The sequence below is a fragment of the Candoia aspera genome, chromosome 2, assembly GCF_035149785.1.
Source record: "Candoia aspera isolate rCanAsp1 chromosome 2, rCanAsp1.hap2, whole genome shotgun sequence".
Lineage (NCBI taxonomy): Eukaryota > Metazoa > Chordata > Lepidosauria > Squamata > Boidae > Candoia > Candoia aspera.
Genome location: NC_086154.1, coordinates 8,918,111 through 8,933,143, shown reverse-complemented (window position 1 = coordinate 8,933,143; position 15,033 = coordinate 8,918,111). Strand labels below are relative to the sequence as shown.

Sequence of the window (15,033 nt, the reverse complement as noted above, 5' to 3'; positions counted from 1 at the left end):
CCAAGAAACTAGGGAGGGTCCCTTCTGAGACGTTTGCCACACCCTCATTCCTGCTGTGGGCTCAGCTGCCTCTTATCTGACCGTTGCCTAGACTGCTGTTGCTGCTTCTCTTCCTCCTGTCTACGAAGGACATTCTCACAGACCATTACACAATCCCACTCAGTCCTGGAAAAGCAGAACTCCCGAAACAATTCTGACTTGATTAGGTAGGTATAAGTTGAAGTAGAAAGGGATTTTGGCAGGCTTCCAAGACTGATGCCAGCCCTTCGAGATAAGCCAGGTCAGGAAACAGGAGTTTCTAGAAGTTTGGAAAGGACTTTAATTGTGGTTATTATTACGACAAAATTCTGAAAGCCTGTCAAAGCCCCTACTTCAACTGATACCTACCTAATCAAGGCAGCACTGTTTTGAGCATCCTGCTTTCCCAGGACTGAGATATCTTTCTCGTAACAGCTCCACATTCTCCTCACATTCCATCACAACCATCAGTCTGAAACCTTTATGCCTCTCCTTTGAAATCTGGGCCAAAAGTACATTTCCCAGTTTTTCCAAATGTTTTGCAGGCTCACACACTGGAGGATTCCTATGGCAGGCACAGGGTTGGATGCAATGTTCTTCAAGGTGGCTTCTCTCTAACGCTCTCTAAGGCCTAAGGATAACATTAAAATGTAGCCCATAAATGCAGTTTTCTTACAGAGCATCAATGCTCCTGTCTTAATCTCTTTGGAGCATTTCCCCCCTTCCTAGGGCCTGAACTGGGGGCTTTTTCTAAAATAAAGCCCACTACCCCAATGTCACCTGTTTAAATAATAATTTTATTAGAGTTAAAACAACACATCTGTTAAAAACACATCTAATACTTAAAATCAGGGGAAAGTAAACATCACGATGAACATTCCTACAGTTTTACCCTACAGCTTAATCCTAAGCATGACTGAAACGATCAACTCAGTTGAATGGTTCTGACTCCGATATAACGATGCAGAAAATCTGCAGATTTGATGGTTTTGGTACTTCTATAGGAGCTCTTTAGAAATCTAAACATGTGGTATTAATAAAGCATTATACTTAGGGCTCCATAAATCTGTCCTTTTTCATGGAGTTGCTAAAATGTGCCAGCCACTGGAAGCTGTCCTTTATGAATCGGAATGAACGTTAAGATGCCATCTGCAGTGGTGAATAGCTTATTTATGTTGCTTCGTTTCTGTGTGGATTCTCTTATGCGCATGAAGGTGTGAACTCTGACGGAAGCTCTTCCCGCAGTTGGAGCATTCATAGGGTTTCTCTCCCGTGTGGATCTTCTTGTGATCGTGAAGGTTAGATCTCCAGTGGAAGCTTTTTCCACACTCCACGCATTCGTAGGGTCTCTCCCCAGTGTGGTTCCTTTGATGGTCGTGAAGGTACGATTTGCAGTGGAACGTCTTCCCACAGTCCGCACACTCGTATGGCTTCTCTTCCACGTGAATCTTCTGGTGGATGCTAAGCTGCGACCGCCAGCTGAAGCTCTTCCCGCAATCCGAGCACCTGTACGGTTTTTCTCCTGTGTGCGCGCTCTTGTGGTTGTTCAGCTGCGACAACCAGTGGAAGCTCTTCCCACACTCCAAGCACGGAAACGACTTCTCGGCGGCGTGCATCCTCTTGTGGCTGTGAAGATAGGACAGTTGGCTGAAGCTCCTGCCGCAGTCCGAGCACTTATGCGACTTCTCGCCCATGTGGGTGGCCTGATGCTGATGCAGCTGTGAGCTTTGGCAGAAGCGCTTTCCACAGACGGAACATTCAAAGGGCTTCTCTCCCGTGTGGATCCGCTTATGACTGTTCAGGTTGGAGCTCCGACAGAAACTTTTCCCACAGTCAGGGCACTGGTAGGGCTTGTCCCCCGTGTGCAGTCGTTTGTGGCAATTCAGGTGCGAGCTCCGTCGGAAATGCTTCCCACAGTCGGGGCATTTAAAGGGTTTCTGTCCGGTGTGGATTTTCTTGTGATTGATCAGATGGGAGCTCAGGCGGAAACTTTTCCCACACTCCAAGCATTCGTAGGGTTTCTCTCCCGTGTGAGTCCTCTTGTGGCCCAGAAGGTAGGAACTATGGCTGAAACTTTTCCCACACTCGGCACACTGGAATGGTTTCTCCCCCGTGTGTTTTCTCCTGTGGGCATTCAGGATCGACCTCCAGTGGAAGCTCTTCCCACAGTCTGAGCATTCATAAGGCTTGTCTCTCGTATGCGTTGTCCGATGTCTGTTAAGGTCTGCCTCGCTTGTGAAGATTTTCCCACACGCCGTGCACTTCATTCCTCCACTCTCTTTGGGTAGAACTGCCTGGGCCACAATTTCAGGTGCCTCACGGCTTTGAGAAACAGGAACGGCCTCAGCGCTGCTTTCTTCCAGTGAATTCTCTTCCTTCCACGCTGATTTGTCAGGATTTTTATTGTTTCCTTCTTCTGATGATAAACCTGACAGCTCTCTTTCCTCCTTTCCCTGCCACTCATTGCCTGCCAGAATGAAGGAAAAAATCAGAAAAGGCTACTGATATGGCCTTGATTTCCCACTGCCTTCTACACACGGAGTGGGAAGTTACCGATTGGGAAGAAGAAACTGGGCAGTTGCAATGGATAATGTACAGGTAGTCCTTGTTTAACAACCATTCTTTTAGTGACAGTTCAGACTTATGATGGTGCTAAAACTGACTTGCGACTGGTCCTCACACTTACAACCGTTGCAGCGTCTTCACAGTCACATGATCACAATTTGGGCGCTTGGTGACCAGTTCGCATTTATGACCATCAGAGTGTCCCATGGTCAATTGATTGCCATTTTTTACCTTCCCAGCTGGCTTCTGGCAAGCAAAATCAAGGGGGAACCGTGTGATTCACTTAATGACCACATGGTTTGCTTAATGCCTGCAGTGATCTGCTTAATGACCACTGCAAAAAAGGTTGTAAAACTGAGTTGAATTTGCTTAATGACCACTTTGCTCAGCAACCAAAATCCCGGTCCCAATTGTGGTAGTTAAGTGAGGACTACCTATAGTGGTGAAAGTCATAGGTTAGGAGTGGGGATACCCAGGTTCCGGTCCCCCTTCAGCCACAGAAGCTCCCTGGGAGACCCTGGGCCAGTTCCCCCTCTCAGCCCCAGAGCCAGGGTGGGGTAGTGGGGAAGGGGCTAGACTAGTGGGGAGATTCAGGTTTTAATCTCACTCTCCCACCCTGCCAACCAAAGAAGCTAACTGGGTGACTTTGGAGCCATACACATCTGCAAAACCATTTTCGCTTTAAAGACCTTAATGGATGCTGATATGTAACAGTCCCTCTGTGATGAGAATAAAGGAAGTATGACCTTTACACTCCTTTCGGCCTTTTCAGTCACTGACCTAATTTGTTCCCTCCACAATCCGGAGGAAGGCAAGTCCAGTCCAAGGTATTTGAAAGACCTGACTTGCTTGAATGAGCTTCCATCTGCCAAACAAAGTTTATGGCACCAGATTTTGGAAAAAATAATGACCTTGGTTCTGGAATAGCAAAGAGTTAGCTTTTTCTCTTTACAGTAGATTATTATAGCTATATTAGAAAAATGATAGATACATAGATGATAGATAGATAGAGGTAGTCCTCGTTTAACAACCATTTGTTCAGCGACCATTCCAAGTTGTGATGCCGCTGAGCAAATGGTAGCTAGGGCCGGTCCCTGAAATTACGGCCATTGCAGCACCCCCACAGTCACACAATCAGAATTTGGGTGCTTGGCAGCCCGGCCACATTTACGACCACAGTGTGTACTTCAACTCCCCCACCCGCTTACCTCCCCCCATCTCTGCCCTTTTGGTCACCCTGCACCCCGCCACCTGCTCCTGCCACCCCCCGCCACTCCCAGCAGACCTCCACTGTCTTCTTTCTCCTGCTGCTGACAAGGGGCGAAGACTTGGGGAGGCCGGAGGAGGGCCTCGCGACGGGCCAGCAACTGCCTTAGCAGGGCTTGCCACATCAGCCACGGGAGGAAGAAGACGGCGAATGTCAGCTGGGGGCGGCAGGAGTACGTGGCGGAGCACAGCGTGGCTGAAAGGGCAGAGATGGGGGAACAGATAGGCAGGTGGGGGGAGTTGAAGCAGACGGGAGTGTGGCAGGGCAGGAGAAGTGCGAGGTCCTGGTCTAACGACCACAACCAGGACTGCCAGAATCATAAATCAGAGTCCTTGAGGAGTAGTGGAAGCAGGTGGCCTCGTTCTGCTCCTACACGTGGGCACCAAGGAAGTATGTGGGTGGCTTTTGTGGTAGCTGTGATGCTGAGCTGAGGTTCAGTCTGCCTGGGCTACTCCTAAGCAAGGGTGCCTGGAAGCAGAGTGCCCCCCCACGCCTCTTCCCTCTGCTTTGTAACCACCATGCAGACAAAATTCAACTATTCCTCACCTTCTGTCTTGACTTCAGCGCCAGGGGCCACCCCTCTGGTTTCCAGAGAAGCCCCATCTTCAGCAGGGAAATCTCCAGCGTCATCCTGAGGCGGCCTGGTCTGCGGCTGAAAGCATGAGAATTTCATCTCAAATCAGGGTGGATGAATCGTCAAGACAGCTTATGCTACAAGCAGTATTTTTGCCTGCAAGCAAAAAGACATTTGACTGACCCCCATTTCCTCTATTTCTGGTCAGCTTAACCAGTGTTTCTAGGTAGACCAGACCAGGAAATCAACTCTACAGGAAGGCTACAACTGCTTTTCTTGAGACTGGCTATAGTAAGTCTGATTGTGCTGCACCTCCTCCCCCTTCTCATACTCCTGTGAATCAGGGAGGCATCTGGCTGAGCTGCTTCCAAACGTTACCTTGTTGTTCTGGGGTTCAAAAGTGCTTTAGCCCCTTTTGCCTAGGTAAGTGCGTACCTCCGTGGAGGTCATCTTCCTGATGCTCTACAACAGGCTGAGTTCAGCTTGAGGGCATTGTTACTTTTGCTAGATTTGAAGGGCACCTGTCTGGCAAAGCCTAGTTTAAGGGGAATGAATGGGATTGCAAAAAGCCAGCGATGGGAGGTATAATCAAGGTGAGTCTGAAAAACTGCTCAGTGGACACTCCAGCCATGGGCTTTAATCGAAGAGGATCTGGAGAGATGTGCAAGTTCTATCACGAATGTTAGATCGTTTAAGGTTGGGAAGAGGTGACGTTATTACCTGCTGCTCCTGCCTCTCTGCTCCTCTTTGCCTCTGAAAGAAATCCTCTGTCAGAGCCACGGCCTGGGGGCAGCTCTTAGGCTCAAGTTCCTTGACCCATCTTTGGACTTCTCCAGGCAGGATGGCCAGGAACTGCTCCAGGATCACCAGCTCCAGGATCTGCTCCTTGGTGTGCCTCTCCGGCCTCAGCCACCGGTGGCACAGAGCCTGGAGCTGTCTGTATGCAACCTGGGGCCCTCCCGTTTCCGGGTAGAAAAACTGCCGGAAGTTCTGGCGCTGGGTCTCCAGAGCATCATCCTCATCGGGTTTGGTCTCCTTCACAGGATAAGCGTTTGTCCCATTTCTGACACCTGGCGGGCTATTTGCTTGCCCTTTTAATGTTGACCGGCACATGGGCATTCCTTCTTCCTTCGCTGCTGAGTTGGCTGCCCTCTCAAAGGCAGGGGCTTGAGACTTAGTCTCAGGATGAAGCAGGAACAGCGAGCCCCCTTGTTCTGAGCTGGAAAACCGGATCGTCTTCAAAAAGTCTTGCCATTGCCCTTCCCAGTGCTGTGAAAACATCCCCTCCTCATCTTCCTCTTCGAGGCGCTGTGACGGTGTTTGTTTCAGATTGTGTGATTTGGTTCCTGTTTGGGCAACAGGGCGGAATTCCGCAGCCTTCGGTCTCGCCCCTGATTCCTGCCCTTCTATTTTCATCCCAGCCTGCAGCCTCCACTCTAACCTAGGCTGGATTTGGAGATCCTGGACTGAGATGCCGGTATCCATTTCTTTCTGCAATTTCAGTTCCCTTGAAGACTTTGAGGGAAAGGAGAAAGAAGAGGAGGACCTCTAAAGAGAGAAGGATGAAAAAGATCACATGCAGATCACTAAACAACTCATGCTAGATCAGTAAGGGTTTCCCATGCAAATCATAATCATCTGCTACCACTGGCTTTTCATGACTAGCACATCTTCAAACAACCAAAACAATCTATATACATGGACATCCCCAGATGGTGTACACAGAAATCAAATTAACTACATTATTGGTAGAAGGAGGGAAGAGATCAGTTATAATAGCAAAGACATGACCAGGGCCTGAACAGGTCATGAATTGTTCATTCATTCATTCATTCATTCATTCATTCATTCTTCTATCCCTTTATTATTTTTATAAATAACTCAAGGTGGCGAACATACCTAATACTCCTTCCTCCTCCTATTTTCCCCACAACAATAACCCTGTGAGGTGGGTTGGGCTGAGCGAGAGGGACTGGCCCAAGGGCACCCAGCCGTCCTTCATGCCTAAGGCGGGACTAGAACTCTCATACCACGCCTGATTGGCTCTTGGGCTGAGAGAGAGGGACTGGCCCAAGGTCACCCAGCCGGCTTTCATGCCTAAGGCGGGACTAGAACTCTCATACCACACCTGATTGGCTCTTGGGCTGAGAGAGAGGGACTGGCCCAAGGTCACCCAGCTGGCTTTCAGGCCTAAGGCAGGACTAGAACTTTCATACCACGCCTGATTGGCTCTTGGGCTGAGAGAGAGGGACTGGCCCAAGGGCACCCAGCCGTCCTTCATGCCTAAGGCGGGACTAGAACTTTCATACCACGCCTGATTGGCTCTTGGGCTGAGAGAGAGGGACTGGCCCAAGGTCACCCAGCTGGCTTCCAGGCCTAAGGCAGGACTAGAACTTTCATACCACGCCTGATTGGCTCTTGGGCTGAGAGAGAGGGACTGGCCCAAGGTCACCCAGCTGGCTTTCAGGCCTAAGGCAGGACTAGAACTCTCATACCACGCCTGATTGGCTCTTGGGCTGAGAGAGAGGGACTGGCCCAAGGTCACCCAGCTGGCTTTCAGGCCTAAGGCAGGACTAGAACTCTCATACCACGCCTGATTGGCTCTTGGGCTGAGAGAGAGGGACTGGCCCAAGGTCACCCAGCTGGCTTTCAGGCCTAAGGCAGGACTGGAACTCCCAGCCTCCTGGTTTCTAGCCCGTTGCCTCATGTGCAAATTCCAACATAAGCTAAAGTGGAAGAAGAAAGCCAACCATTTTCCATGATACGATCTTGAGCATATACCCTCCATTTTTAAGAAGAACATCAGGAATCACGCGAAGTCCTGAACTTAAATGATCAGGAACCAGAAGAATTGTGGAACGACGTTAAAGAAGCTACTGTGAAAAGAGATTGCCAAAGGAACAGAAGAAAGCAAACTGGATATTGTAACAAACAGTGGAATGACCAAGAAGCCAAAGTCAAGAAGATCTCAGGAAAGAACTTAAAGTATTTCAGGGAGCTGTTGGAAAAGACAAGGAGGAGTATTCTAACAACATCCATAAAGACATCAAAGACGGAAACAGACATAGAAAAACAAGGAAAATCTTTCAACAGATCTCTGAACTCAGAAGGAGGTTCCAACCTCAAATTGGGATGTAAAGGATGCCAGTGGACAGATAGTAACTGATTCAAAGAAGATCAAAGATCTTGTTTTGTCCCCTGGGCTATTGGACTCCTGAACTCCTATTAATCCCCTCTTATTTTATTGTGGTACATGTTGAATGTGGGACCATGATATTTATTAGGGATAATGATTAGGGGAGTGGAATGGTAAAGAATATGTATTATATATTATAGTAATTATTTTTTGTGAGCCAATTGCAACGAAATTTCATTTTAATGTGCACCTTGGTGCACAGTGGAATGGCAATAAAAATTTGTTATGTTCTGAAATTCTGTACAGATGGGATGTCAAGATCCAAGATAAGGTAACAGCCTTTCTCAACCTTTTGACCTTGGAGGAACCCTTGAAATACTTTTTCAGGCCTCGGGGAACCCCTGCACATTCAGGCTCAAATACAGGTCAGAAGTTACGAAATTATTATATTTGTTTCATGGGTAGGCCTGTCTATGTGCATTCAGTGTCCTTAAACTAAAAATAAAGAATGAAACTTGCCTCTTTAACGTGAAGTTGCCCAAATTTGAAATAATGGTTTAAATAAATCATGATCTCCCAGGGAACCCCTAGTGACCTTTTGCAGAAACCTAGGGGTCCACAGAACTCTGGTGGAGAAACCCTGCCTTAGAAATTATACCCTACTTACAAGAACCTCTAGTACTAAAAGATGAAGTTAGATCAGCACTCTGGGCATTGCCAAATCAGAAGGCTAGAGGAATTGATGGAATACTCACAGAAGTATGGCAAACAACAGAAGGAGAATCTGAAAGTAAAGTAAAAGTTCTGACTAAGATATACCAGCAAATCTGAAGAACAACACAGTGGCCAACAGATTGTAAAATTGTACCTTCTAATACCAAAGAAAGGAGCCTTCACAGAGTGTGCAAACTATCATACAATATCCTTAATTTTACATGCAAGGAAAATAATGCTTAGGGTCATCCAACACAGATTAGGGCTCTCTGTGGAAAGGGAGATGCCAGTTGCTCAAGATGGCTTTAGAAAAGGCTGAGGAACACGAGACTTTATTTCTGATGCACCCTGGATAACTGAGAAAGCCAAAGAATACCCCCAAATCACTACATATTTCATTGATAACAATCAAAACAAATATTTGTAGCTCAGGGTTGAACTCTTCAGCAAAGGATCGTTACCTTGTCATGGTGCTGGAGCTTGAGCACTTCAATGATGCCATGAGCTAAATCGTGAAGGGCCACCCAAGACGGGAAGGTCATGACAGAGAGGTCAGACTAAATGCGATCCAAGTAGCAACAGTAAGAACAGACCACGGAATGGACTGGTTTAAGATTGGGAAAGGAGTATGGCAGGGCTGTATACTCTCACCCTACCTATTCAACTTGTACGCAGAACACATCATGCGACAAGCTGGGCTTGTGGAATCCAAGGCTGGGGTTAAAATCGCTGGAGGAAACATGAACAATCTCAGATGTGCAGATGATACCACTTTGATGGCTGAAAGCGAAGAGGAACTGAGGAGCCGTATGATCAAGGTGAAAGAAGAAAGTGCAAAAGCTGGCTTGCAGCTAAACCTCAGGAAAACCAAGATTATGGCAACCAGCTTGATTGATAACTGGCAAATAGAGGGAGAAAATGTAGAAGCAGTGAAAGACTTTGCATTTCTAGGTGCGATGATTACTGCAGATGCTGACTGCAGTCAGGAAATCAGAAGGTGCTTAATCCTTGGGAGAAGAGCAATGACAAATCACGATAAAATAGTTAAGAGCAGAGACATCACACTGACAACAAAGGTCCGCATAGTTAAAGCAATGGTGTTCCCCGTAGTAACGTATGGCTGCGAGAGCTGGACCATAAGGAAGGCTGAGCGAAAGAAGATCGATGCTTTTGAACTGTGGTGTTGGAGGAAAATTCTGAGAGTGCCTTGGACTGCCAGAAGATCACACCAGTCCATTCTCCAGGAAATAAAGCCAGACTGCTCACTGGAGGGAATGGTATTAAAGGCAAAACTGAAATACTTTGGCCACATAATGAGAAGACAGGACACCCTGGAGAAGATGCTGATGCTGGGGAGAGTGGAAGGCAAAAGGAAGAGGGGCCGCCCAAGGGCAAGATGGATGGATGATATTCTAGAGGTGACGGACTCGTCCCTGGGGGAGCTGGGGGTGTTGACGACCGACAGGAGGCTCTGGCGTGGGCTGGTCCATGAAGCCACGAGGAGTCGGAAGCGACTGAACGAATAAACAACAAAGGGTTGAACTGTGGAGTCCTTGGTGCTCTCTGAGCCTTGTTTTTTTCTTGCAGGCGTTTCATTGCCAGACCAGGCAGCATCCCTCTTTGCACTGAAGATCTTGCCTAATCTGGCAATGAAACGCCTGCAAGAAAACCACAAGGCTCAGAGAGCACCAAGGACTCCACATATTTCATTGATTACAGAAAAGCCTTCAATTATGTTGATCATGTCAAGCTGTGGAATGTGCTTAGAAAAATGGGAATCCCAAAGCATCGAATTGTCCTCATGCAAACCTATATACAGGTCAGGGATCCACAGTATGAACAGAACATGGAGAAATAGGCTGGCTTCAGGTTAGTAGAGGAGTGAGACAAGACTGCATTTCCTTATTTACTCAATCTATATGCAGAATATATATTGCGGGAAGCTGGGTTGAAAAAAGACGGGTGTGGTTTTAAAACTAGAGGAAGAAACACCAATAACCTGCTCTATACTGATGACCCTACTCTGATAGCTGAAAATGCAAAGGATCTGCAAGCCCTAGCAATGAAAGTCAAGGAGCCCAGTGAAAAAATGGCACTACAGTTAAAGAAAAACAACTAATGACAACAGGTACAACAACCAGCCTTAGAACTGACAATGAAGATATCAAAGCGGCGGACGGCTTCTGCCTTTTAGGATCAGCCATCCATAGTAAAGGAACAAAAGCCAGTTTGGTCTAGTGGGTAAGGTGCTGGACTAGAGACCAGGAGACCGAGAGTTCTAGTCCCGCCTGAGGCATGAAAGCCGGCTGGGTGACCTTGGGACACTCCCTCTCTCTCAGCCCAAGAGCCAATCAGGCGTAGTAGGAGGGTTCTAGTCCCGCCTTAGGCCTGAAAGCCGGCTGGGTGCCCTTGGGACACTCCCTCTCTCTCAGCCCAAGAGCCAATCAGGCGTAGTAGGAGGGTTCTAGTCCCGCCTGAGGCATGAAAGCCGGCTGGGTGACCTTGGGACACTCCCTCTCTCTCAGCCCAAGAGCCAATCAGGCGTAGTAGGAGGGTTCTAGTCCTGCCTTAGGCCTGAAAGCCGGCTGGGTGCCCTTGGGCCAGTCACTCCTCTCAGCCCAACTCGGCGCAATGCAGACTAGCCTCCTCGTGGTGCGCCCGGGCAACGTGGCTTGTCACGGCCAAATAGTCTACACATCTGGCTGCTGGACCTCAGAAGGATTTCCCAGCAAGAAAAAGCAGCATGAACACCAAACTGCTATGCCATACAATAGATAGATAGATGGATGGATGGATGGATGGATGGATGGATGGATGGATGGATGGGAAAGGAAAGGAAAGGAAAGGAAAGGAAAGGAAAGGAAGGGAACAAGCAGGCAAGAAATCCACCACAGACTAGCATTTGGCAGAGCAGCCCTGAAGCCCTTGGAAAAGAGATTCAGATGCTGTGATGTGCTATGGCTACAAAGGTCAGAATCGTGCAAGCCCGGGCATTCCCTGGGACGCTCTATAGAAGTGAAAGGGGCCCCTGAGAACACCACGGATAACCAAGAAAACAAAGAAATGGATCATTGAACAAATCAACCCAGAGTTCCCACTCAAGGCACAAATGACCAGGCTCAGATTATCCTACTTCTGACACATTATGGGAAGAAGTCGATCTCTGGGGAGGCTCTAATGCTGGGAAAGGTGGAAGAAGAGAAAAGAGAAGAGGATGACCAGCAGGCAGGTGGATGGCCTCAGTTACAGCGGCAACGGCTGCACCTTTGGGAGACCTGAAAGAACAGGTTAGGGATCATCATGCAGAAAATCTATCTGTGTGGTTGCTAGGAGTTGATACCAAGTTGATGATATAAAATCAACCAACCAATTAATTAATCAATCAATCAGGAGTAAAAAAACCAGCAGTCAAGACTAGCATTTGGTAGAGCAGCCATGAAGGCCTTGGAAAACGTATTCAGATACCACGATGTGTCTATGCCTGCAAAGATTACAACTGAGCACACAATGGTTTTCTCTGTGACACTCTATGGAAATGGAAGAAGAAAAACAAAAAGAGTATTGACATTTTTGAAATTTGGTCTTGGAGAAAACTCCTGAGAATACCGTGGACAGTCAAGAAAACAAATGCGTCAGAAACAGCTTCTGAACAGCTGGACAAGCCACGGACTTTTATACAGGAACAATAGAATGGGAGAGATGGATTTTCAGAGAATTTGCCATAAAGAGTAGAGAATTGGCACCTGCTACTTAAAGGGAGAAACCAAGGACCTACCAGATGAATTTCTCCCTGGAAAATATGTTTTCTATCACAAAACTGTGGCCCATTCCTTTTCTTCCTTGTACCAGGAGGCTGTGTTTCAGGGGACTGCGGTATGTGTGTGCAGTGTGTGCTCTGGAAAATTACAGTGTTACATGGAAGTGACTCAGGGTTCTGGTCCCCCCTCAGTGATGGAAAGTCACTGAAAGCTTGATTTCTCTCCCTTCTCCAGCATGCATGCATATATGATATATGTGAATACGTGTGTGTTTCTGTATATGTGTATATACATATGTGGATGTATGTATGAGTACATGTATCTTTTATGTATGTGCATCTGTCTGTGTGTGTATTTAAAAGGGAGTGTGTGTGTGTGTGTGTGTGTATAGCCAGTTTGGTCTAGTCATTAAGGTAATGGGCTAGAAACCAGGAGACGGTGAGTTCTAGTCCCGCCTTAGGCATGAAAGTTGGCTGGGTGACCCTGGGCCCGTCTCTCTCTCTCAGCCCAAGAGCCAATCAGGTGTGGTATGAGAGTTCCAGTCCCGCCTCAGGCATGAAAGCTGGCTGGATGACCTTGGGCCAGTCCTTCCCTCTCAGCCCAACCCACCTCACAGGGTTGTTGTTGTGGGGAAAAAAAGGAGGAGGAAGGAATATTAGGTATGTTTGCTGCCTTGAGTTATTTATAAAAATAATAAAGGCAGGATAGAAAATAAATAAATAAATGTCATATTATATAATTACAATATATTTATATACATATATATACACACATATATACCCATTTAAATACACACCTACACATATACACACTATACACACACACATCCACACATGCACACCCACACATCCACACACATTTATACACTCGCATACGCATATACATATATACAGAAACACACATATATTCACATAAATATATATTACATACGCATATGTGTGCATGCATATATGTATACACAAACACATATATGCTTTATATGTTCTTGTTTATTCGTTCAGTCGCTTCCAACTCTTCGTGACAGCCCACGCCAGAGCTTCCTGTCGGTCGTCGACACCCCCAGCTCCCCCAGGGATGAGTCTGTCACCTCTAGAATATCATCCATCCATCTTGCCCTTGGTCGGCCCCTCTTCCTTTTGCCTCCCACTCTCCCTAGCATCAGCATCTTCTCCAGGCTGTCCTGTCTTCTCATTATGTGGCCAAAGTATTTCAGTTTTGCCTTTAATATCATTCCCTCCAGTGAGCAGTCTGGCTTAATTTCCTGGAGGATGGACTGGTTTGATCTTCTTGCAGTCCAAGGCACTCTCAGAATTTTCCTCCAACACCACAGTTCAAAAGCATCGATCTTCCTTCTCTCAGCCTTCCTTATGGTCCAGCTCTCGCAGCCATATGTTACTACGGGGAACACCGTTGCTTTAACTATGCGGACCTTTGTTGTCAGTGTGATGTCTCTGCTCTTAACTATTTTATCGAGATTTGTCATTGCTCTTCTCCCAAGGATTAAGTGTCTTCTGATTTCCTGACTGCAGTCAGCATCTGCAGTAATCTTCGCACCTAGAAATACAAAGTCTTTCACTGCTTCTACATTTTCTCCCTCTATTTGCCAGTTATCAATCAAGCTGGTTGCCATAATCTTGGTTTTCCTGAGGTTTAGCTGCAAGCCAGCTTTTGCACTTTCTTCTTTCACCTTCATCATAAGGCTCCTCAGTTCCTCTTTGCTTTCAGCCATCAAAGTGGTATCATCTGCATATCTGAGATTGTTAATGTTTCTTCCAGAGATTTTAACTCCAGCCTTGGATTCCTCAAGCCCAGCATGTCGCATGATGTGTTCTGCGTACAAGTTGAATAGGTAGGGTGAGAGTATACAGCCCTGCCGTACTCCTTTCCCAATCTTAAACCAGTCCGTTGTTCCGTGGTCTGTTCTTACTGTTGCTACTTGGTCGTTATACAGATTCTTCAGGAGGCAGACAAGATGACTTGGTATCCCCATACCGCTAAGAACTTGCCACAATTTGTTATGGTCCACACAGTCAAAGGCTTTAGAATAGTCAATAAAACAGAAATAGATGCTTTTCTGAAACTCCCTGGCCTTTTCCATTATCCATCGGATATTGGCAATTTGGTCCCTAGTTCCTCTGCCTTTTCTAAACCCAGCTTGTACATCTGGCAATTCTCGCTCCATGAATTGCTGAAGTCTACCTTGCAGGATCTTGAGCATTACTTTACTGGCATGTGAAATGAGTGCCACTGTTCAATAGTTTGAACATTCTTTAGTGTTTCCCTTTTTTGGTATGCGGATATAAGTTGATTTTTTCCAATCTGATGGCCATTCCTGTGTTTTCCAAATTTGCTGGCATATAGCATGCATTACCTTGACAGCATCATCTTGCAAGATTTTGAACAGTTCAGCTGGGATACCGTCATCTCCTGCTGCCTTGTTATTAGCAATGCTTCTTAAGGCCCATTCAACCTCACTCTTCAGGATGTCTGGCTCTAGCTCACTGACCACACCGTCAAAGCTATCCCCGATATTGTTATCCTTCCTGTACAGGTCTTCTATATATTCTTGCCACCTTTTCTTGATCTCTTCTTCTTCTGTTAGGTCCTTGCCATCTTTGTTTTTGATCATACCCATTTTTGCCTGGAATTTACCTCCGATGTTTCTAATTTTCTGGAAGAGGTCTCTTGTCCTTCCTATTCTATTGTCTTCTTCCACTTCTGCGCATTGCTTGTTTAAAAATAATTCCTTATCTCTTCTGGCTAACCTCTGGAATTTTGCATTTAATTGGGCATATCTCCCCCTATCACTCTTGCCTTTTGCTTTCCTTCTTTCTTGGGCTACTTCTAGTGTCTCAGCAGACAGCCATTTTGCCTTCTTGGTTTTTTCTTTCTTTGGGATATATTTTGTTGCCGCCTCCTGAACAATGTTGCAAACTTCTGTCCAGAGTTCTTCTGGGACCCTATCTACTAAGTCCAGTCCCTTAAATCGATTCTTCACCTC

At 46.7% G+C, this 15,033-nt stretch overlaps 1 protein-coding gene across 1 annotated transcript in view; it reads right to left on the bottom strand.

Moving 5' to 3' along the window:
* Nucleotides 1-975: 975 nt before the first annotated feature.
* Nucleotides 976-15,033, bottom strand: part of LOC134489817 (uncharacterized) — a 29,155-nt gene continuing 15,097 nt past the window's right edge. Inside the window, exons 5-7 of the mRNA XM_063292684.1 lie at nucleotides 5,145-5,972; nucleotides 4,397-4,496; nucleotides 976-2,485 (exon numbers count right to left, since the gene is read on the bottom strand). Coding sequence (XP_063148754.1) covers nucleotides 1,185-2,485; nucleotides 4,397-4,496; nucleotides 5,145-5,972 — 2,229 coding nt within the window. The 3' untranslated portion in view covers nucleotides 976-1,184. The remainder of the gene's footprint in view (nucleotides 2,486-4,396; nucleotides 4,497-5,144; nucleotides 5,973-15,033) is intronic.